Below are 24,344 nucleotides of genomic sequence, written 5' to 3'. Positions count from 1 at the left end.
TTGATGGGCTGTATGACACTCCCAGCATGACAGTCCACACCCCCTTGTATGGCTACAGTAATGCCAGCAATGTTTTGCTGATACAGTTCTCATTCCAGGATATTGATTCTTTGAGACCTTGCCTGCAAAGTGAATTTTGATCTACTGCATGATTATTGATCACTGCATGGCAGTAGTTGTGCTGCTGGCCCAAGGGCTGCCTTCTAGACTCTCTCACTCCTGTAATAATTGGAACTGAAATCCTGTTTCTGACAACAGCCTCCAAGCACAAGGAACACTTCTCCTGTGCTCCCAGATCTGTCCTAGTTACTACAATTCAGCTAATAACATACGTGTGTGTGTGAGAGAGAGAGAGAGAGAATGAAATCAAGCTAAGTTTATCTCCGTAACAGTTATAGTAAACAATTACTTCTTGTAGTTTAACAGCGGTCTTCTTTACATAAAGTATTGTTTTAAAAACCCATTCATTCCAACTACATTTTTAATTTCCGTGTTCCAGCTGCTGAAGAATGTTGTCATCTCCCGCACACCTCCACGACAGGATCACACCATAATCACCCTTTTTTCTTTTATTTGTTATTTAAGTCAACCTTCACATTTTGTCCAAACAGCTCTTTAGAAAAAATAAACTGCCCAGGAATAGGCCCAGGCTTTTGGATAAAATAAATGTATTTGGCCCCTGCTACAGTGTTTTCAGACAATTCACAAGTGAAGTTAGCTTTCAAGGTAGGGAAGGAAAAGGATTATAGGTTAACGAGGAGCAAATGCATTCTTCCCCTGAAGTAGCAAACTACAGACCACAGGCAACACCACTTCAAAACAGATCAGACATCAGCTTTTGTTTTTTATACAAACTCACTGAATAAAAAACCTAGTCTAATAATCCACAACCAAGAAAGGAAAAAAAAGAATTTTAAATTCTCAAAGCCCTGATTTATGAAATCAGCAAGTGGTAGCAAAGTGCAAGTGATTCTTCCATGCGTTACAGCTGCACATATATACTGGCAGGCGATACCTATATTTCATACTGATTTCTTTCTGGGCACAATATAATGTGCCAGGATCTAAATATGCTATATTGCATGGCTTGACTAATGGCTTTTTTATGCTAAGCAGCTAAGCAGGAAGACTATGTGCTAGTGAGTCACATGTGAGAAGGCCAGCATAGGTTTTGCATTGCATTTTCCCTTGTTTCTTGAAAATAAAGAAGAAGAAAGTGCAATATTGACAGACAACATCTTGTCAAAGAAGTTCTGACATTTGGGTGGCAGAAAGTCCAATGGACTGGACATGGGCAGCTTGGTTTGTGGAGAAGATGGTTATTATCCATGGGGTGGGAGGGAATAGGTATCACTTTGGCAGCTGCTTAGACACCATCCAAATCCCCCAAAGGATGGGAAACATGTCTGGTGGGAATTAGGCTATCCCAAATAGTGGGTAAGGGAGCAAATCTGTGATTGGACACCTGCTGGTCGGTACTGGTTCTGACTGGAAGATAGTGCAGGTGAGACAAGACAAAGCACCACGCAGGCCAAACCATGGGACAGTGGAGAGAAAAGTCAGCCTGCCAGCAAGTGGCACAGTTGGCAGTTCTGGTTTGGTCTTGCCAAGAGGCTGTAGCCAGCACCAATGACTGGAGCATTAATCCTTCCGGCAGTATTTGGCTACTCTGTTTTGGTCTCCTCCAGGATTTGTGGCAAGTTTTGATCCTTCCGTGAGGCAGCTGCCTTAGCCACAGGCGTGGAAGCAGCTCCGCCACCACTGCCACTGTTGTAGTCCTGGATGGCCTTAGGCTCATTGGTGTGGTATGAGCCCTTGTAGCGATGATGATGGAGGTACATCAAGATGAGGGCAGCCGCCAGAAGCAGAAGCAGGAAAATGAAGACTGTGAGAAGAAGGCAGGAATGGTGAAAGACAAGGGAGAACCAAAGTAATTCAACAGCAAGTGCTGGCTGCAGAACACCAGCCTGCACTCAGCATCTAGTAGGACTTCAGCTGAGATCTCCAGAGCTCCCACTGGCCAAGCAGCCCAAGCCACCTGTGGCACAGCTCTAGAGGGAATGCTCCCCCCAGTCACTGCCTGGTTGATCACTCACCTCCAATAAGAATTGCAACCCAGCCATCATCATGGATGTACAGGAAATCCACTAGAAGGGCACAGAAAACACAGGGGAGTTTAAGATGCAGTTTTTAAGCAACAGAGGTTCAACTTTCTGGAACACTTTCCCCAGAAAGTGAGGTCTCACTGGCTCTATCCATTCCTGTAGGGTATCTGCTCCATTTATGAAATCTTGACTTCTTGAGAAGTCCTTTGTCCCCATCATACCCACCCCATTCTCTCGGAAAGAAACAAGTGACAAGACAGAGTATGCTAGGTAAAAAGTTATTGGACCAACTTCCTTTGGGAACTGGGATGTGTGTGTGAAAGAGAGAGTCCGAGAAGACTTGACTTTACAGGCAGTGCTCCCCTCACCCCAGATACCCTGGCAGTAACCCCAGGGCCATGGTGCACATGATTCAAATGACTTGACTCAGCTGGAGCTGCATCTCCCACCCTCCCCAGCTGCTCTCTACTCTGTTTCACGAGAGCTGGCCAATGGTTAGATGATCCAGTTCTTTGCGTGGGAGGTGACATCACCCCTTAGACCCTTCTGGTTCAGCAAGATTGTCCTGAAAACCCACACTAGCCATCAACCATCTCTGAGATGTCAGACAGATGTGCACCAAGTAGAAAACTGATTCTTCATGCGAGTGCCTGGCATCAAACAGTATGTGGACTTCCCCACAGTACAGACATGCAATACAGAGGAAGGTACTGCACAGTGTCGCTATACTACTCTGAAAAGGTGAGTGTATACTGGGGTACCAGATGGATTTGCAAAGGAGATTTCCAGGCAAAGCATGCAATGCTATGAGGCAGGATTACAATCCAGAGTCTGTGCTGTGGCCAAGTGGAAGGGCACCCCCAAGTTCCTTGCCTCCGAGTGAGCACAGTCTTACCATACCCTTATGAAACACCATAAGAGGGCAGGAACTCCAGCAGTGACCCACTGCCCCCACATAAAGTGGCCTTACCTGGGTCTATGTACCAGGGGTCGAGTTCTGGTGGCATTTCAATATACGTGGAAGGCATAGAGGCACAGTTGGACTCCACCAGTTCCCCCTGGATACTATAAGGGCTGATGGGGCTGCTGCCACTGCGCCGGAAGATGGTTTTCAAGGGCACAATGCTGTTGAATTTTACCCCTGAGAGGCAGCCTATGAAGCCTGGTGTGTTGTATCTCTGTATCTCTGGATCGATCACACCCGTCTCTGAACCATGGAAGACAATATGAACAGAAAGTTAAACAGGCATCAGTTCCTTCTTCCCTGCTATTTCCCATTCAAGGCTGCTCCAGTACAAATGGGTGTTCCCTAATAAGAGCCTTTACGTAGGATGTACTTTTTTAAAGAGTTTCTCGCCATGAGGCTATGAAGAAAAGCTTAGGATTGCAACGCCTGGTAGAGGAAGGGAATCAGCTTTTTAGAACAGGAGCTCTTTGTACCTACCCTGGAAAGCAACAGGAGAATGTGTTACACAAGTTATATATGTACATACAAAATACATGCTTTGCATAATTTATTCGGCTCCAAGTCTGGAAAAAACATTTTAGTGCAAGTTCTGTTCCATTCATGTACAGTCCAAACTGCTGGGTTTCCATACTTGCCTAGTGCAAACAAGCTCAGCAATAAAGGGGCGGAAGGAAAGGGAAGGTCATGTTGAGACCAGGGCAATGTGTTTCTTAAAAGATGGGCATGATGCTGCAATGTATCCACACCCCCTTCAAGGAATTCTCTTGTTCAGTGCTCCACAGAAGGTGGAACAGGAGGTAAGGTGGTTCTTTTTCCAAATATTGCTTTTCTTTTGAAAGTAGCATTCAGCTTCCACCTGAACCAAGATGTGATTCTACCTGCTTTCCTCCCATCTCGTACTTCTTCAGCAGAACTGACCCTTCATACTCCCAATGTTCACCAAACTCCAACCTTGTATACATTGAGAACACAATTCTTCAGTTAGTTACCCTGGCTCTTTGTCCACTATGGAGAGAAATGTAAAGGCTTGCCAGTCTCCTTGCAGTTCACATCATATAACCGGCATATGATGTAGCAGGACTTCAATTTGCAAGGCAAGCAAAAGCACCTACAAGTGGGGTGTAACTATTTCAGCAGTTTTTGCCAGAGCCAAGCCAGGCTGTAACCTGGTTGAAACCATCCACATTCATCTGGCATCATCAGCGAGATGTCTGAGCCAGAGATGACTGCTTCTTCAAGTAATGCAATTCTATCCTGCACACTGCAATATGCATACTGCATACTGGCTCACCTCTGGTAAACCAACCTGCCAATTGCCTGTATGTGTGATACACAGAGGTCATGGAGAAGCTTTAAAGGCAAGTGGCTTACCTGTCACTGCCATTCTTTGAATGGTGATGTGTACATTTATGCAACTTGCCCTCCATGCCCACTTCAGTGTTGATGTCAACTTCAGTGCTCATTACTGAGTTTGCTTCTGGTGCTGATGTCGGTACCTTTTTCTCCATTTTGAGGCCACAAGCAACAGTTTTAGATAACAGGGAATAGGTGGAACATGCTACAGGCATGCACATTAGAGGAGAGTTTCCACCTAAAATCCTCAGCTACAGAATTTTTCCAAAATGAGGCTCCACATAGGCCAGAGACCATGTGTGTGAATGCACAGAGAACCACTAGAAAAACTACAGTTAAATCTAAAAAAACCTATTATCACACATCTGGAAATGTCTCCCTTTTTCGTTTTCTGCTTGCAGCTCACATCTTCTAATCCTAATCCCCTTTCTCTGTTCCAAAGCACTGTACCCTATTGAGGGTTTGTACACACCAACTGCCTCACTGTTACTGCCCTCCATTTAGTTTTAGTTACTCCTTTAGTTACTGTTTCCAAATGACACCTTTATGTCTCAGCTGCTCACAACCATAGACTTAACTAACAGACTCACCCATTCTGCCTGACCTCTGAGTTCCTTTAGAGCCTTTCCCAACTGCCACAAACTTTCTGTAAGCTCACACATCCTTGTCAAGCTTCCACCCGTAACAACCTGAATTCACTGTTCGAGTGGATGATGGATGTGCAAGAACAGAATGGAAAGAAGGGAAAAGATGCTGGCACACTGTACAAGAATGAATCCAGAGACAGAAAAATGGGAGAAGCAAGTCACATCAACGAGTCTGAGGACAAAGAAAATTTGCAAAGAAGCAGTGAAGTAGTGCCAAAAAGATCAGGAAGAAAATACAGAACATCCAAGAAAATGGAAACATGGCAAAAGGTAGAAAGAACAAGCAGGGCCTATTCCTCTTCCTTACCCATGAAACGGCCAAGATAGAGTGCCTTGGGAGAATCAAGTCTGCTGTCCACGAAGAGGGAAAACTGATGTTCCATGACAGGGTAATAGTCCAACTAAAGGGAGAGAGAAGAGGAGGAAGAAGAACAGGAAGAAGAGCAGGAAGAAGTCACACTGTGGACTTGATCCAGGTTCCAATGAAGATTTGGAGGCATTCATCCATTCCTGCTTGAGACCTACCATCCACAAGGCAGAAAGCTCCAGGCTGCTCTCTTTCCCCTCTTCCCTTTTTATCAAGCCTTCCCAACACACACAAAAGCCACAGTTACCTGTGTGTACAGAGTCCGATTCACACGAGTGATGTTGATGGTGTGTGGTTGCCCATCAACCACTGAACGGGTGCTCAGGGCCAAGATATACGGGAGGGTGCCTAGTTGGTAACGTAGCTGCAGAGTGCCTGCAAGGGAAGCATCGACAAGGAGGACTGTGAGATCTTTTATATGTTCTACTGTCAATCAATTCAATTGGGTGACCCAAACTGTTCACATTATGCCATGTACAGCCTGGACTGGGTGTATTATATCGTCAGTCCCTTCCCCAGCAATCCTTAGCTTTGATTTTGCCTTTTCCACCACTGTCTCAAATGACATTCCAGCTGAGGTATCCCACATGACCACAAGATGCCCTTCCTGTTTCAGATGCTTTGAATGAAGTTAAGATTTCAATCCCGAGTGAGCATGACTTAATTAATTAACTTAATTAATGATGAATGATTTAATCACACTGGACCCTATTTGTCACCTTGTGTCTACTTGGTGGCTTGGTAAAATCTTACTGAAGCTCTGCCATCCTGAACAATTTTATTAATAAAATTTTCATATCTGGTTACCTCACTGTTCATCTCTTTCTCTTAATTATATATGAAGTTAAATAGCACTGATCCCAGTACAGATCTTCGGAGGACTCCAATGTGGGAGATTATTTTCAGCTCACAGGACTGAAACAAGACTGCCATCTTGAAATCAGCACATATGCTAAACAGATATTGCCCCTTTCCTGTGTCTGTAGTGTACTTACAACCAGAAAAATAAAGATTTTGAATATTATTTAGCTACTATTCCTGCCCCTTAGCAACTGGCCTTTAACCCTGCATTTCAGATACCCATTTCTTTATGGAAAACCAATGCAAAGAACCTTTTCCTTGGCTGTTTTCCTGCCCTTAAGTATTTCAGACAAATTGTGAGAAAAGCCTTCAACATTTTAAATGCTTCTCAAATTCTCATTCACCTTATTGCCAAACTGCTTTTAAAATAGCCTTATTTGGACAAGACTTCTACTTTTTAAAAACGTTTTTGACATAATTACTTAACCACAATGACATCCTCTTAGACTTGATGGATCTTTTTCCAAATTTATTGCTTTGCTACATAAATTCCTATGAGTTTTCATCCTGCTACTAATCTCTTTAAAGAGGATACAACTTCCAGTCAGAAAGCAGGATTTGTTTCTTTGAACTCTTTTTATACTGTCTGGTCTATTTCTTTTGTACTAAATGTTGGTCTTTCCCACTTAGATTAGACATTTTCCCCTGGCCAATTTCAGAATCGTAACGTGTGAATCTTCTTCCCAAATACATTGCACTGGGTACTTGATATATCACAACAGATAGGATGCTTCCTACATCATGAAAGGTCTGGTGTAGAGTTTCATGTCAATTCCAGTTTGAGTCTTTTCACATGAAAAAAATGCTTTACAGGGAAACCCAACTTTTGTTAAGCAGATTTGGACAGACAGGCTGACTTTTACTTTGGATCAGTCTGCAGGTCCCAATGATAACTTTCTGGCATTCCCTGCTTTTCATGCTAAATACGATTTGCCATCTATAGCTGTATGGCAAGATGCACAGATGAGAAATCTGTTAGAATCTATGTTTGGCCCTCTTGTTTTATAGCTCCAGAGCCCTTTCTGTTATTAGAAGCAGATTACGGCTGAACAGATACTCCCCTCTCCCATTACTATCCCATCCTCCTTTGCATTGTACTGGCCTTCCTCTGCCATGCCTTTAGCTATAGCACAGCACATGGGAGCCCTTTCCCACCTCACCAATGCTTGGCCCATCATACCAAGACCGGGCTGAGCCAACGTCCCATAAAAACTCCAAGGGCAGTTCCAGGGTGTCTGGGTATTATTTAAAACTGTGCAAATCAGGTTGAATGCCTGAAACTTTGCCAATGTACAACCCAGAAAGGCTACACATCTGCAGAGAAAGAGGCTAGAGCTGGGGCGCAAGCACAAAATGAGGATACCCGCAGGCATGCTCACCATCCTCACGGATCAAAATGGCCATGTAATCACGCACAAAGGTGCTGACGTAAAGCAGGACGGCAGGGGCTGATCTGGTGCGAAAACTGAGCCCCACTTCCTCCCCAGTCAGGTTGTAGCCAGGGAGTGGCTGAAGTGGTTGATGGACTATGTTGGCGAATTCCTGTACCACAAACATGGGCATTGTCATGATGTCAAAGCGCACCAAAGTGCCTTCCTTGAAGTAGGCACCAATATCTGCAAAAGGACAAGAAAATATGGCCGTGAATCAGAGTCCAAGGAAGAACACTGTTTTCTTGTTCTGTCTCTCTTTGCCCTGCCACACCCCGCAAACTGGCATGCGACCCCAGCCCTCCTCCCCTTGGCTTCTCTCTCACCATGATTGCAGAAAGGTCCTTCAAAAGCAGAGACAGAGCAGTTGCAGGTGTAGTGGCTATAGTGTTCCAGGCAGATGCCATAGTTCTGGCATGGTACCAAGGGGTTCTGGCAGTGCCCCGTGCAGTTCACAAGCACCCCCTCCGTTTCATTGGCCTTCCCCTCCAAATTGAGGGTCACTCCATTCATGTGCAAGCCCCGCAAGCAACCCAAGAAGGGACGCAGGTAGTATTCAGCAGAACCTAGGAAGAAAGAAATGGCTCCATTTATGAGCATAGCAGACAAAGGTCCACACAGCTAGCAGTCTGTTTCCAACAGTGATCAGACAAGTACTTCAGGAGAGTCCTTCATTTAAACCTGGAGTGTTTCATTATGGCTACTGTCCCTAAACCTTCCATCTAATTCTGTTAGGGGCTGCAGAGCAAAGTAGCTCCCACTAGTCACTTGACAGAGTTGACAACCTGGTTCACTTTGCCAGTACTTGTGGAGATGATACTTGTGGATCTACTTGTTAATTAAAAGCAGAAACAACAAATTTGCAGCTTCTGTGTTCCACTTATTCCCATAATTCCTGGGTTAAAGTACTCAGGAATTGTCAGTCTTGCATCAGTTTAAAATGTATCTGCACTGAATTCATGGAGTCATGGAGTAAATGAGCACAATTTGAGTTGTTCTTTTTTATTATTTCTAACCATAAAGAAATACATGAGGTCCCTGGCCCACTTGGGTTTTTTCTGCACTGATATGTACTACGAGTATATTAATTAATATGGCATATCATTCAGAAGTAGTTAATATCAGTAAAATTGGTAAGATTTGTATCTCAGGAGGAGCCACTAACATGTTTATCTTTTTCTGTGTTTAGCATGACTTCATGGAGTCTCAGGGGACTGCAGTTATTTCTAGGGATGCCAAAATGGCCTTATAGAACATTCACTGAAGTTAGAATCATAGAATCTGGAAATTATTGAATCACAGAAGAGCAAAGATGGCCATGGGGTCCAAAATCCCACTCAGTGCAGAACCATAAACCATTCCTCTCAGATGGCTATCCAGTTGCATCTTAAATGCCTCTAGCGTGGGAGAGCCGTAATCTCCTTAGGTAGTTGGTTCCACTGCTGTACTCTAACAGTTTTTCCTGATGTTCCGCTGGAACTGGCTTCCTGTAATGTGAACCTGTTATTCCGTGTCCTGCACTCTAAGGTGATCCAAACGAGATCCTGCCTTTCCTCTGTGTGACCACCTTTCAAGTACTTGAAGAGTGCTGTCATATCTCCCCTCAGCCTTCTCTTCTCTATTATTATTATTATTATTATTATTATTATTATTATTATTATTATTATTATAACATTTCTATGCCGCCCCTTGCCGAAGCCTCGGGGCGGCTTACAACACAATAAAATACATTGAAATACAATAGAACATAATAAATTACCACTAAATACAAAAATACAAAAAATATAAAAAATGATAACCATGCCCAGTTCTTTCAATCTCTCCGCATAGGGCTTTGTTTCCAGTCTCTGGATCAACCTTGCTGCCCTCCTCTGAACTTTTTCCAGTTGGTCTCCATCCTTCCTAAACTACGGTACACAGAACTAGTCATAGTACTCTGGATGAGGCCTAGCCAGTATTGAGTAAAGGAGAACTAGCACTTCACATGATTTGGAAGTGAGTCTTCTATTCATGTCCTTTTTGCAGCCACATCATATTGTTGATTCATACACATCTGGTGCCCAGAACTGAACATAGTAAACAAGATGGGGCCTAACTACTGCCAAACAGAGGGGAACTCATTACTTCTATTAATGCAGCCTGAAATAGCATTTGCCTTTTTGGCAGCCACATCACATTGTTGACTCATACTCAGCTTGTGTTCTACAACAATTCCAAGATCCTTATTGCTTATAGTATTGTTGAGTCAAATATTCTCTCCATCATGTAGCTGTGCATTTGGTTTCTTTTTCCTGGCTGCAGAACTTGGCATTTGTCCCTACTGATTTTCATTCTGTTATTTTCAGCCCAGCACTCCAACCTGTCAAGATTACCTTGAATTTTGTTCTGTCTTCCAGGGATTTAGCTATCCCACACAATTTTGTGTCATCTGCAAATCTGAGAAGCATTTCCTGCACTTCCACAATGAAGTCATTAATAAACATGTTGAAGACAACTGATCCCAGGACTAAACACTGTGATACCCCACTTGTTACCTCTCCCCAGTCTGAAAAGGTGCCATTGATAAGCGCTTTTTAAGTCCGATTCTGTAGTCAGGTACAGACCCACCTGTTGTTCCAGCTAATACACTTTTCATGAGTGTGCTAAGCACAATATCATGGGGCACTATGACAAAGCTTTGCTGAAGTCAAGATATATTACGTCTATAGCAGTCCTCCACCAGGGAAGTTGCCCAATCAAAAAATGAGATTAGATTAATCAGGTGGGATATGTTCTTAGCAAATCCATGTTGGCTTCTAGTAATGGCAGCACTGTTTTCAAGGAGTTTGCAGCCTGACTGCTTTATCATCTACTCCAGAATTTTCTCAGGGATTGCAGTCAGATTGATTGGTCCGTTGTTCCCAGGTTCTTCTTTTTTCCCCTTTTTGAATATAGGGACAATGTTAGCCCTTTTCCAGTCATGTGGCACATCTCCTGTCACCCAGGATTTCTCAAAGATAATAGATAGTGTTTCTGAGAGTTCTTCCACCAGCTCCTTAATGAATCTAGGATGAAGTTCATCTGGCCATGGAGATTTGAACTCGTTCAACCCAATTAGATGTTGAGCTTCCTTCCTGTTCTTTCAGTTTGTATTTCCCCTTCAGCAGGATGGTCTTCTTTTAGGACAAGACTGGGACAAAGTAGAAATTGAGCACTTCTGCCTTTTCTTTATTTGTTTTCATTTTTCTATCACAATGAGTAGTCACACTGCATTTCTTTCCTATGGAAGTATCTGAAGAAGTATTTCAACAACCTCAATTCATTCCTAGCTTCAGCTTATCTGATGCCATCCCTGCAGTTCCATGATACCTGCTTGTACCTGCCTTTGGAACCTAACCTTCCATCCACTTCTTATATATATTTTTTCTTTTTTTGGACAGATCATCTCTAAGCTTTTTATGAAGCCAGGTAGGTTTCTTCTGTTGTCTTCTACCATTTTCCTTATTGGAATTGTCTCTTTGGAATGTCTTTTTAAAAACATTCTCACCCATCTTGGACTCCTTTTCTTGTTAGAGTCACTTTCCATAGGACTTAATTTATCATTGCTCTGATTTCATTAAAATCAGCTTTCCTAAAATCCAGGGCAAGTGTTTGGCTACACTTGGCTTGGTTACTTCCCCCTGTGTTCCCATTACTGTTACTAGGTCTTTCCTGTTGGTTACAATCAAATCAAGAAGAGCCATTCCTCTACTTCCTTCTTCCATTTTCTGTAGGTGAAAGTGATCAGCAACACATGTTAGGAATCTCTTGCAGGGAATGTGTTTGGCAGTATTTGTTTCTCAACAGATATTGGGGAAATTGAAGTCCCCCACAACCACAACATCATGACTCCTTGAAATAGTGGCAATTTGCTTTTCAAAAATTTTATCCTTCTCTTCTCCTTGACTGGGTGGTTGGCAATAGGGTTGACTGTGTTCGTTTTATTCCTTGCTCCATATTATATCAAATGCTCTGAAAGGGGCTACCAAGCTCATCTTTCTGTAGTTCTGTGCAGAGATATATAACATAGAGTGCAACTTTACCCCCCTTTCTGTTCCTTCTATTCTTCTTGAATAAATTATATCCTTCAATTGCTGAATTTCAGTCTCAGCCATCATGAGAAATTTGTTTTCCCTGAATTTTTTTAAAAATAGGTCAACATTTTATGTTCAACTCCACAAACTACAGTCAAGACCAAAAGGTTTTACCCAGACTATTTTAGACTTGGGAGAAATACTAGATAAAGATATCCATTTTCACCACTGGAATTTTATTTATGGTAAGAATCCCTGTCATGTGCTATTAGACAAAACAGTAGCATTCATATATTTGTATATGACCATTTAGAACTTAAAATTATTCTTTATGGTGAACTTTTAGTTTTTATGTCAAAATACCAGTCAACAGTTCCATCTTTGATGCAACTGATTAATCCTTTGGCAGTATCTCAGGCTATTTAATTAAATGGCCAAAGTCTGAAATGATACCTCATTTCTCATAGTATATTAATTAGTTCTTTGGAAATTTTGATGGTGCCTTGATTTTATTATTTGAGAACAAGATACAGACAGATGACCAGTTTTTAAATACACTTGGTAAGGTTAAGGTTAATACACTTAATAGGAATACTATACCCATGACTATATAAGTTTTATTCAAATTCCTATTTATAATTGGAAACTGTTTTAAAAAAATTAGCACTCTGTTTTGCAAACTTTGGTGGGGGTGGTTTCCTCCCTCAAAGTGCTTTCAAAGGGAAGCAACTTTCAACAAACAAGGATGGGTCCAGCTTTCCATATCTTGCATTATATCATAAGCTACTCTGCTTAGTGGAATCCTTATGCTTGGGCCAAATAGATAGCATACTAAAATGGAGAGGGTGCTTCCTATAATCACAGAAGGCAGACAGGGGTGTTTTGTTATAGCTCAGCAATTACTGTTTGACCCATTTTTTCATGTCAAAATGACTATGGAGAAATCCAGATCTAAAAATTCACGAGAAAATGTTCATGTGGCAGTCTTAAACAGATAGGTTGATTATTACCTTAAATTATTCAGTGAGTACAGATTAATGTTTGTCATTTTTTTATTTTTCATTCCAAATACAACTTGTCTGCTTCAGCAGAATGGTGATACTTGCAGCTGCAACTCTGGTTAGAATTTAAGTTTGGCCCTTTCACTTTTATAGCATCAAAGACTCTTTCTGCAATTGGAAGTGTTAGGCTCAGCAGTTATAGCAACCCATGATTCATATTTACAAATAAAGTCATAAGGAGGAATGGCACATGGAATTAGATATCCTGTTTGGCCAATTCAATGGAACACTGTGTCAGAAAGGTCTATGCGTTGTAGGTTATATCTTATTTAGCATAAACTTCTGTTTTGTGTTTACTGAATGCCTTTTTAATAAGGGTTTGTCTAAGCTAACTGCTGAAGGTATAAACACATGTTCTTCTCAATGCATAGAAGTTATTAAAAGGACAGTGCAAGTGGATTGTCCACACTCTTGACAGCAAATACACTGTTAACATTACAACACTGGAAAGAGAAATGCCCAGATCCTATAGCACAATGGATTCAGGATCTAACAACACATTAAATATTTGAATGGGTGCTATCTGGTCCACCTAACTGCTGCTATTGTTATCTGTGTTGCTATTTCACACACATATAGTAAGCGATTTAAGAAAAAAGTGAGGTTCTTTTATATGTTTCTATTGTTTGTTTTGATGAAATTTACATAAATAAAATTGCCATTTGTTGATCAGTCAAATTTGCACACTATCTTGAAGTCTCTTTTGCAGACAAGGTAGCATATAAATGTCAGTAATGATAAAATACAATAATAATAGTATACTAACAATTTAAAGAGATTGCTTTGGAGCTCTTCATATTCTGCTTATATTGAATAGGTTTGGTGCCTTGTACATAGCTGGCTACAACACTGCTAACCACTGATTTACAAATAAATGGGATAGCACCAGTTGCATTGCTTACGCCGTGAAGCAAAGGAAAAAGTTGGGAGTTAGAAAGACAGAAGAGCAGTTTTCTGAGAGAATTCTACAAATTAGGTTTGCTTGTTTTTCAAAAGGAACACCCACTACTTGGGTGTTTAGGTCTATTGCCAAATTGGACTAACATCTTGAAATGTTTTGCATATCAATAAGTAAATCATAGGAACTTGACTATTTTGAGCTTATGCACACCCCAGACCCCACTATCCCTCTTTCCCATGAAGACACACACCAGCCAGCTCACCCTCACTCACCCACGTAGAGTGGTTTAGTAAGGTTCATGTGGATGAAACTCTGAGGTGGGGCTGCTCGTACCACCCATGGCATCCGGTCAACACGCAGCCGAGCTAGTTTGACATTGATCTCTGCCTTCACCTCATGCCACTCGTTGTCATTGAAGGGCATCTCTGAGTGCACGGTCAAATTCTCATCACCATTTCCAATGTTGTAAGCAAAGACCAAGTCCTGGGAAGCTGGAAGGCAATGAAAGAACAGGGGTGTCATTGGACCATCCCACAGCATCCTTGCCAGCCACAAATCTTTCTAAGGCAGAGGACTCCAATGCTCGGGACACGTGGGTACAGAAGAGAATTTGATAAACTGCTGCAGATGCCACTACAAAGTGGCTTCATGTGGATAGGGCTATTTATTTATTTAACAAATTTGTGTGCCATCCATTACTTTCGTCTCTGGACAACTTACAACATTAGTCACAGAATGGCTGCTACGGGGAACCTAGCTGGTCAAAAGTGAGCTAAAGAGGTGGTGCAAAAAGACAAGCAGTGAGGGCAGGGCATGTGAAGGAGGGATAGCAAGGCAAAAGTTAGAGTGGAGAAAAAGAGCACAGATACAGGCTAGGAAGGGAGAGAAAGAAGGTAACCAGAGGTGGAGCTGGGAGAAAAATGACAAGGCAAGGGGCTGGAGGGGGGAAAGTAGCAACCCTAGGCTAAAGACTAGAAATGGGAAGAGAGACGTCACAGGGGAAAGGTCTTTGTAGATGTGACTTTGTTTTCTTTGTTGCCTGCCAATAACTAATCTGCAGCAAGTGCAAGAAAAGTCAAGCACTCTATTTTTTTCAAGGGTTTTATTCAAGGGGGTGGGGAACATGATGGGCACCACTGCAGGCTCCATGGCACCTGTGGCTGCTGCTCTGGGGACTCCTGATCTGGAGGAAGGTCTCTGCTCCTTCAGATACCTATGCCAAAGTTTGACCTGCTCTCAATATTGGTTGCTAAGTCATGGCAATCCAAGTTATTTTATGAGCAAAGAACAAAGCAGATTTTTCACTAGAGTCACAAACTGCTCTGGCTCCTCCTCCTCCTGGCAAAGGGGGCTTGCACAGGATGGAAATGCACTGATGTCTATTCTGCTTTGACACAGTGGGGGCAGAGGAGTTCTCTTCACTGCCATCACTGCCAGAGTAGAGGTTTTAATAAGTCATTTAGTCCAATTCATCACAGATTTTCTCAAGTGGATGCCCATCCCTAAGCACAGGAAACAATTTGGATCCATCAGCTACAGAGGGCAGACCATTTTATTGGATTCTCCACCTTGCAGAAACCCATTTTGACAGTCAGTCAAAGTAAAGAGTAAAGTACCACCAGTAAATTGATGGTGGTTCTATTGCTCTTTGTCACCTAACCCCAAGGAAGCAGTTGAAACACTTGAATGTTGCCTGGGCTCAGTTATGCTCTGGATAAGGGTGAACAAGGTGAGGCCAAACCCAGACAGGACAAAGAGGTCAATAGTTAGGCTAACTCAGAAAATGGAATTTAACCTGATTTGGAAGAGGATGTGCTCCCCTTAAAGGATCATAGCTTGTCAGTAGTCTGCAATCCTACCCAGTCCCTGGATCTTCAGTTGCAATAGTGGCATGGGATGCCCTTGTACAATTCTGCTTGACAAGCCAGCCATGACCTTTCCTGCATGCCTTGGTTTTATCACATTTAGATTACTACGATGGTTTCTATGTTAAGCTACCCCTGAAGAGCATCTGGAAGTTACACTGGCTGCATATGACAGCTAGGCTGCTAACCAATTCATGGTATTGGAACCATATTACATCTGTCTTAATGTACTAATTCCTAGTTGCTTTCGAGGTTCATTTCAAGGTATGGGTTTCAACATGGTGAAGCGTAGGACCTGGCTATTCAACTGACCACCTATCTTGTTATAAACCTGCTTAGGTATTAAGAAAATACCTGCAGAAAAAGCCCTTAGTGAGGCCACCATTCCCATCTAAAACTTGTTTGTTAAGCACATGTGAAAAGGTATTTTTCTTTGTTATCCCCAAACTGTGGAATATACTCTCTCAAGCACTATGAGTAGCTCATAGAAAGGATGTGAAAGCACATTTTCAATTTATGTTCTAGGACATAATCCTGTGCATGTCAGACACACTGGCTGGGAAGTATAGGATGTTTTTCTATCTAAACATGCTTTAGATTATCATCTCAGTATTCTAATGTTTTACTATTCTTAACATCCTTCTTTTTACTATTTTAAAGTTGCATTGTTTGAAACAGCTGTGCACGTCCGTGATGGCTTTTTTGCAAATAAGGCAGTATGTTTAAGTTAACAACAATGCCAGGTCAAATAGCAGCTGAGGTGGAGGTTCATTTCATTGGGAAAGGGCTCCCCTTTCCTTAGACACACAAAAGCCTTGGTAGTGATATCAAAATATATGAGAAATGATTAAAAACCTCCATCATTTTGCTTAGCTTGGCCTTAAACTTTCAAGTTTCACAACCCACCTTGGTTAGTTCCAGAAAAATGGTATAGAAGTACAATAAGTCAAATAAATTTAAGAATGTTTTCTAACAGAACCTGCCATGTTTCTCAATATTTTCTTGTTCTTAATGATTTTATTTGGTTTTGCTGCAAACAATTTTTCAGAAGCTGGAAAGAAATAGTGGAAAGGAATGGGGTTAAAGGGCAACAATTTTCCAAAGATTATATAAATTACACTTCTCCAACTTGGTACCCTCCAGAGCTGTTGGACTACAACTCCCACAATCCCCCAACAAACATTATACCTTCCCCAACCTAGAAGACACCCAGCTGAGGAAGGATGTTTTAAATGCTAGCTCTCCTTTTTGTTTATGCTTTGAACAGCATTGCTACTTGTCACAAAACATTGGGATCATTTAAACTGCAAATCTAAAAAAATATTGAACTCACAGGTTCTGTTACATTGCTCCCACCCCCTTGAAACCTGAATTCCATACTGTTGAGTTCCACACGGATGTAGTTCCTTGGGCCCACATTTTCTAGAAAAGTGCCTGATGGGGCAGAAGTCTTGAAGAAGAAGCTGATGTCGAGGCTGTAGTTAACCTGGAAGGTGGGAAAGAGCAAGGCCGTTCCCCTGATGAAGGACACTGTATTCCAGGAGTTGCCTGCAAACCATAAGAAGGGTATTCTCAGAAAGTCTGTGCCTCCGATTCTCATATCTCATCACCCCTCAGAGGCTCCCCAGTCAGCCTGGCAGGCCCAGGAGGGAATGACGAAGGCATCCTCACCCCACCTGGTCTACTACTCACGGTCTCCATAGCAACGCAGGGGACCCACATAGAACTGGGCCTCTGAGCCAGTGCGGTTGGTGTCACTCACTACAACTTGTGTGACTGGAAGATGGTCTACAAAATTCAGCAGCCCCTTATCTGCCCGCCTGAAATAGAGAGGGGGCATTGTTAAAATGTATTCCCTGGGAATATCCAGAGTTCCATCCATCACCACCCATGCCCTTCCATAAGGAAGGGGGCAGAGGACCACTGCTCACCACATGGCATGGTCAGCGTCACAGTTGCAGAAGAAACGTGGGTCAGCACAGTTCTTATCCATGCCACAAGCACAGCGCCCCAGGCCTGGTGGGGAGCCTCCCCAGTAATAATGGCGCTCTGCATTTCGGCCCATCCAGAAGCTCAAAGGCATTCCAGCTGAGAGAGAACAAGATGGCATGTAAATCTGGACCAACGTTCCACATCCATATTTCTCATTCATTTTTCAGAACTTGGAAGAGGAACAGAAAGAAAAATACTCCAAGTGAATGCCTAGCTTATGAAGGGACTGTAAGTGTGAGAGATTTGGATTATAGGACCACAGGCTATACTTCCACTGCTGGCAAGGGACGAATTGCACCCCAAAAGAACTGGGAAGTATGTGTTTGCCCACAGCATTAAGAAATTCATCAGTGGGGCTTTAAACCGAATCCTACAGGGGAGAGAGAAGTAACAGTGGACACAGAGGTATGGACAACAGCAGAGGGAGGCGCTCTAATTGCACCTAATAATAGTCTTCCAAAAATGCAGAAAGACAGCAAAACTATAAAGCACATGGTCTACAGTGTGTATACACTATTTCTCAAAGTATGGGAAATGAATATTATAAACCTGGACTCTTAATACAGGTGGGTGAATTGAATTCAGCAACTGAAGGCTATAACTTGTGGAAGAAGAACAGAAGGAGCAGAAAGGGAGGACAAGTTGTGCTGTATTTTTACATATCTCTACACAGAAATACAGAAGGGTGAGCTTATTAGCCCCATCGAGAGTTAATGGTGGAGTGGTGGGCGAGGAAGAATGCCTTTGCTTGCACAGGGTATCACGATTCCTTGCATGTGCCCCACACACTCTGCGCACTCACCAGGAAGGCAGAGTCTGTGTGCAAAGCCTCCCAGTGTCCAGGATGCCCAAACCAGGGAATCCACTGGATTTCCCACACAAAACAGATTCCCTGAACATCTCTAGGCGCAAGTTACAGGAAGCCAGATACCAGCTGAGCATCAGGAAAACTTCCTGATTGTTTATAGAGAAATACAAGCTGGAGCCAATTCCTGAGGGAGGCCATGGGCTCTCCCACACCGGAGGCATTCAAGCTGCAGCTGCTCAGCAATATGTTAGGGTTCCTTTAATTTGGAGTCCTGCATTGAGCGGAGGGTTGCACCTGATGGCCCTTCCAAATCTACTGTGATTGCAGTGGATGCCAAGTTGTTTCCAGGCTACCCACAAGTAGGCATGAAAAAATGCCCAGTCCTGGTATCCAGCAAGTGGCATTCAGTGGCATCCTACATACCTTGATCAACTGCTGCTGATAGACCAGCCTTCCATAAACGTTTATCCACTTTCTCCATACCACAGTTTTGTGAACTCTGACCATGTTATCCCTTCCCCACAAGAAACTTTAGCCTTTCCTGGCAGAGAGGAGGCCACAACTGCTCAGTCGTTTTAGCTGCCTTATTTTACTTTATGTTATTTTGCACATTTCCTAGTTGTTCAACATTGTTACAGAGACAGGACAGCAAAAACTGCAATTGTATTCCAGATGAAGCCACATCATACATGAAGGCATTATGATATGGGCATTTTATTTTCAGTTCTTTTCTTATTTGTATCTAAAAAGGAATTTGCCTCTCACCTTCCCTGCCTCTACATTCTGAGATGATGACCTTACTGAACTATCTGTTACAATTTCAACATCTCTATCCAGGTTAGATCCCATCTGCCTAAGGCAGAGAGGGTGAAAGTTTTGTGATTACTCTGCACAAGAACAGAATTGGATTGTGGAGGTAAAATTTGGTATCCTGAGAATTCCAGTATGTGTATTTCCAAGTTTCTTGTCCACATGGATGCAAACACAAGCCTGAGCATGTGTGAGAGATGCCCAGTGACATTTCGAAAACTACAGTGCGGTTCAGTAAGATTTCCAGGGCTGAATGGGTGGGCCTTCAGATATTCTTGGACTGTAACTCCTATTTGGAGTGCAACTCCTATCAGGCATAGCCAACATACCCTATGTGAGGGATAATGTGTTCAACAGACGGCCATGTATTCCCATCCCTTACATGGACCCTGCCTTCTTCCAGCAGAAAAGAACAAACTGTGGAAAACAAGAAAGCATCTGCTATGTAGCTGCAACATTTGTTCAGGCCGCTGTTCATGGCCCAGAATGTGTGTGCTTGCCCATTTGGTGGAGGATGGCCATGATCAAGTTCAGCCAGACACACTCACTCTGGGTGTTGAGCAGGCGGGAGAAGTAACAGTAGAACTCAATTTGTTGCTCGCAGTACTCGGAGGCATTTGCCAGAGCTGACACCTCACCCCACGATGCATTCCAGTAGTCAACCGTGCCCAGGAAAGGCCTTTCAGGACTGTAGCCTGCCACTTTTGTGAGCCAATGCCGATTGTGCCGAACAATGGTCCATGCACGGTCCTCTGCAAGGCAAAGGGAAGTCAAATTTAGCACAAGTTCAAGCTGACCTTCTCTGTGCTCTGGGTGCAACTGTTTGTGTGTGTGCGCGCACACACCTTGAATCCAAACAACTAATTGAATGGCAACTAATGCTCCTTACAAGAGGGAAGACCTGGATCACCTTGATATCCCCATACCTCGAATGTCGCAATACACAGTAAAAGGTTTCAAGGGCCCACTGCCATCTGGGTCAATGGTGTAGTTGCCAGACCTTTTGCCACTGAGTCGATAGGCTTCACAACTTTCTTTGTAAACAGCTGCGAAAGGAAAGAAGTAGTGAGTGCTGAGGCATGCAGACCAACACTCTAAGTCCACTTGTCCCACTCTTCCCCCTGCTCACGAGTATGGCAGGTCTCCCCCTTGTAACCCGTCAAGTCACAGATGCACGTGAAGTCATCCCACGACTGGATGCAACGACTGCCATGTTCGCACATATTGGGGGTACACCTGGTACAGTAGGAAAAGCCAGTTAGTACGAGAGATGAGGATTCCCCACCCCAACATGGATCCTAACAAAGGGTTTCATCTTTTTCTCACTGGGAATACTGCACCTCTGGACAGCACTACGCAAATACACAGCTGGCATTCCTTGGAAGTGGGAACTGCCATGTTGGATCTGTCTAGCCCAGCACTTCTGGCAAGGCAGAAGCCTGAGATAAGCCGCAAGCAGGAGACAGTGGCATGACTTGCCTCCTGCTGAGAGTCTTTGATGTGTAGCAACATGAGACATACAAATAAGATCCACAAGGAATTGTTGCAGTGTGGAGTGCTTCAGTGCAGTGGTCCAGCCACCACAGCCTCTTGCACCCTTCCTGGCCTTACTTTCCATTTCTATTAACCCTGCCTGCCCACTCCCAGCACCTCCACTACCAAGACACCCGGCTTTCTGTGGCCACAGAGCACGACCATCATCCTCTTTGATCACTTTTGCCAATGGTCTTTGCATAAAATTAATACCAGCCCCATTAAAATACCAAAAGGTACATTTTGTATGTCAAATATAAAACTCTGAAAATCTAAAACATCATTAATCTAGATATATCAAATAAAACCAAGCAAGGTCATCTCCTTTGCAACTGATAATACTTGTTATGTGGCATCCAATCGTCTCTGACTTATGGATACCCCGTGAATGAAAGCCTCCAAAATGTCCATGACAGTCCTGCTCAGCTCCTCTATGTTCAAGGCTGTGGCTTCCTTTATGGATTCCGGGTGAGCCAGTGCCAGAGTGGTACAGTGGCTAAGAGTGTGGGACTGGGGAACCTGGAGCTCTGGGTGCTAGTCCCGGCTCAGCCATGGAGCCAACTGGGTGACTTTGGACCATTCACAGACTCTCAGCCCAACCTACCTCACAGGGATATTGTGGGGATACGAATAAGAGCAGCAGGAGGAGAATGATGTAAGCTGCCTTGAGTTCTTTGTAAGAAAAAACGGAGGATATAACTCTAATAATAATAATAATAATAATAATAATAATAATAATAATAATAATAATAAATCTCATATTTGGCCTTTTCTTCTACCTTCGACTTTTCCTAGCATGATTGTCTTCTCCAGTGAGTCTTACCTTAGAATCATAGAATAGTAGGGTTTGAAGGGGCCTATAAGGCCAATGCTCAATGCAGAACCCCAAGTTAAAGCTTAGAAGCACACCTTCCCATGATGTGTCCATAGCTTGATTGCCACAGTTTTGTCATTTTGGCTTTCAAGGAAAGCTCTGGCTTGATTGATCTAGAATTCATTTGTTTGTCTTTTTTGTCAGTCCAGGGTATTTGCAAAGCTCCCTTCTAACACCATGAGTCAAACATATCCATTCTCTTCCCGTCAGCTTTCTTCACTGCCCAGCTTTCACACCCATACATTGTGATGGGAATACATAACGATGTATGGATGATCTTGGCCTTGGTTTCCATGATGATCCTTTCTAGTTCTTTCATTGCTGCCCTTCCAAGTCTGAGCCTCCTTAGAATTTCTTGCCTACAGTCTCTGTTTAAAAGGATGACTGAGCCAAGGTATGCGATACCTTCCACATTTCAATTTCTTCATTGTTAATGGTGACAGAGAAAATAGTGTCACCTTCACCCTGGCAAAAACAGGATTGAAGAGAAAACTTGTGTGTATGTAGCTGTAAGAGAACTGCTCCTAAATAAGAGAGAACAAGAAGGAATCAGGCTAAGGATGAGTCTTTGAACTGCATCTTGAAAGGGTCATCCTTAGATAATGTATGAAAAGAAGGAGGAAAATGGCCAGATTTGTAAAGAGAGGAGGCCCATGAGAAAGTTGTCAAGAGATGATGTAAACTATAAAAGCTTTATTCTAACTGTGTCCTGTGCAGTCCCAGCGTGTTCTGCCTAGACATGGTTTGTCTTTTTGTGCCTTATTCTTCATAAATATTGCTGACTTAGTTTTCCCCATCTAAGGTAATTGGACCTGTTTTTTGCAAGATCGGACAACAGTCAAGTTCTGTAACATAGAAACAGAGCAATTCAGAAGGGTCCTCCAGGGGCATCTAATCTGACCCCCGGCTCTAGCCGGCTTTGCTCATGACATGCCTATCATGTCCAGCCTATCCCTGAACACCCTCACCGATGGGCCTCAACGACCTCCCGTGGAATCCCATTCCATACCCCGGGGTCCTGACTGCCAGGAAGTGCTTCCTGGCATCCAAATGGAACCTTGGCTCCCTGAGCTTTGCTCCATTGGAGCGCGTCCTGCCTTCCTCTGCAGGGGAGAACAGGTCTCTATCCACCTCCATGTGACACCCCCTTACATATGTTGCCAACAGATCCCCTCGGAGTCTCCTCTTCTCCAGGCCGAAAAGACCCAGTTCCCTCAGTCTCGCCTCATATGGCTTTCCCTGCAATCTGGTCACCATCCTTGTGGCCCTACGCTGCTCTGACTCTAACCTGGCTATATCCTTCCTGTAACAAGGGGGTCAGAACTGAGCACAATACTCCAGTTGCGGGCACACCAGAGTCAGATAGAGTGGCATTAATACCTCTCTCGATCTAGAAGCCACACTTCTGGCTATGCAACCAAAGGTGGCGTTTGCCCTCTTGACCACTGCATCACACTGCTGATTCAAGTTTAGCCTGCAGTCAACCAGTACCCCAAGGTCCCTTTCACAAGTGCTGCTCTCCAGTCACTTGTCCCCAACCTGAACTTATGACACCCATTCCTATGCCCCAAGTGCAAGACTTTGCACTTATCCACACTGAACGCCATCCTGTTGTCTCCTGCCCACTTCCATAGTCTGCCCAGATCCTTTAGGATCTGGAATACCTGCTCCTCAGTTGTGGTCACTGTCGCTTTAGTATTGTCTGTGAATTTGATCAGCAGACTGTTCACCCCTTCTTCCATCCTGTACAGAACACCATTCTGTAATTTTACAGAATGCTCTCCTGTAATTTTTCTGTGGTCATAATTTTTGTTTGCTCAGTATTCAGCTGCAGTTCTGCTTTTTGTGTTTTCTTCTTTCACTTTCATCAGGAGTCATTTCAAGTCATTGCTGCTTTCTGTCAGTAAGATGGTGTCATCTACCTGTCTTATGATATTGATGTGTCTTCCACCAATTTTCATTCCTTCCTTTGATTCTAATCCATATTTACTTATGTGATGTTCTGCATACAGATTGAATAGAAAGGAAGATAAAAGACACCCTTGTCTGATGCCTTTGCCTAAAGGAGACCATTCTGTTTCTTCATACTTTGTTCTACTCTGTTCACAGTACAGATTATGTATCAGGAGAAGGTGAAGCACCCCTATTTCTTCCAGCACCACCCATAACTTCTTGTGATCCACACAGTCAAAGGCTTTGCTGTAGTCTATAAAGCACAGACTGATCTTCTTTGGAAATTCTCTGGTGTGCTCCAGTAGCCAATGTATATTTGCAATGTAATGTGTGCCTCCAGTGCCTCAGTCTTTTTGGCTGTAGCAGCAGTGGCAATTTAAAGAGACTTGCTCTGCTCACCCTTCTGTAGTCAAACAGAGCAGGTTCCTTTGCACTGTCGCTAATGGTGCCATTGTTTTGTCTGCGGCAGCAAGCTGAATCCAGCCACTCTTTCTCACTTCCACAGGAAGACATGCTGAGCCAATAAACCCCTCTACAAGTCATGGTTTATAAGCTGCATTTCTAGCATTTTGGGAGAACATAGATTTTCTCCTACCACTTTCCATACAGTTCAAAAGTCTGCAAGTCTCTCCCATGTTCAGTCACTGTCATACTTTTCCAATCTCAGTGTCCAAGCTGGTTCAAACTTTCTTCTTTCACAATCATTTTAAGTGAACTGCTCTTTCCTTCTCAATTACGTTGAGATTGGGGTGATCAGAACCACAT

The 24,344-nt window shown here is 43.2% G+C and overlaps 1 protein-coding gene across 1 annotated transcript in view; it reads right to left on the bottom strand.

The window, feature by feature from the left end:
* Positions 1-448: 448 nt before the first annotated feature.
* Positions 449-24,344, bottom strand: part of CNTNAP1 (contactin associated protein 1) — a 45,718-nt gene continuing 21,822 nt past the window's right edge. The window contains exons 11-24 of the mRNA XM_044447343.1: positions 20,349-20,455; positions 20,146-20,265; positions 19,768-19,971; positions 17,541-17,697; positions 17,302-17,429; positions 16,990-17,157; positions 14,017-14,235; positions 8,057-8,296; positions 7,680-7,916; positions 5,687-5,814; positions 5,380-5,473; positions 3,076-3,312; positions 2,097-2,147; positions 449-1,885 (exon numbers count right to left, since the gene is read on the bottom strand). Coding sequence (XP_044303278.1) covers positions 1,665-1,885; positions 2,097-2,147; positions 3,076-3,312; positions 5,380-5,473; positions 5,687-5,814; positions 7,680-7,916; positions 8,057-8,296; positions 14,017-14,235; positions 16,990-17,157; positions 17,302-17,429; positions 17,541-17,697; positions 19,768-19,971; positions 20,146-20,265; positions 20,349-20,455 — 2,311 coding nt within the window. The 3' untranslated portion in view covers positions 449-1,664. The remainder of the gene's footprint in view (positions 1,886-2,096; positions 2,148-3,075; positions 3,313-5,379; positions 5,474-5,686; positions 5,815-7,679; positions 7,917-8,056; positions 8,297-14,016; positions 14,236-16,989; positions 17,158-17,301; positions 17,430-17,540; positions 17,698-19,767; positions 19,972-20,145; positions 20,266-20,348; positions 20,456-24,344) is intronic.

This window comes from Varanus komodoensis, unplaced genomic scaffold, assembly GCF_004798865.1.
Source record: "Varanus komodoensis strain SLA01 unplaced genomic scaffold, ASM479886v1 scaffold51, whole genome shotgun sequence".
Lineage (NCBI taxonomy): Eukaryota > Metazoa > Chordata > Lepidosauria > Squamata > Varanidae > Varanus > Varanus komodoensis.
Note: the sequence above shows the minus strand (reverse complement) of the source record. Positions and strands in the feature narration are given on the sequence as shown.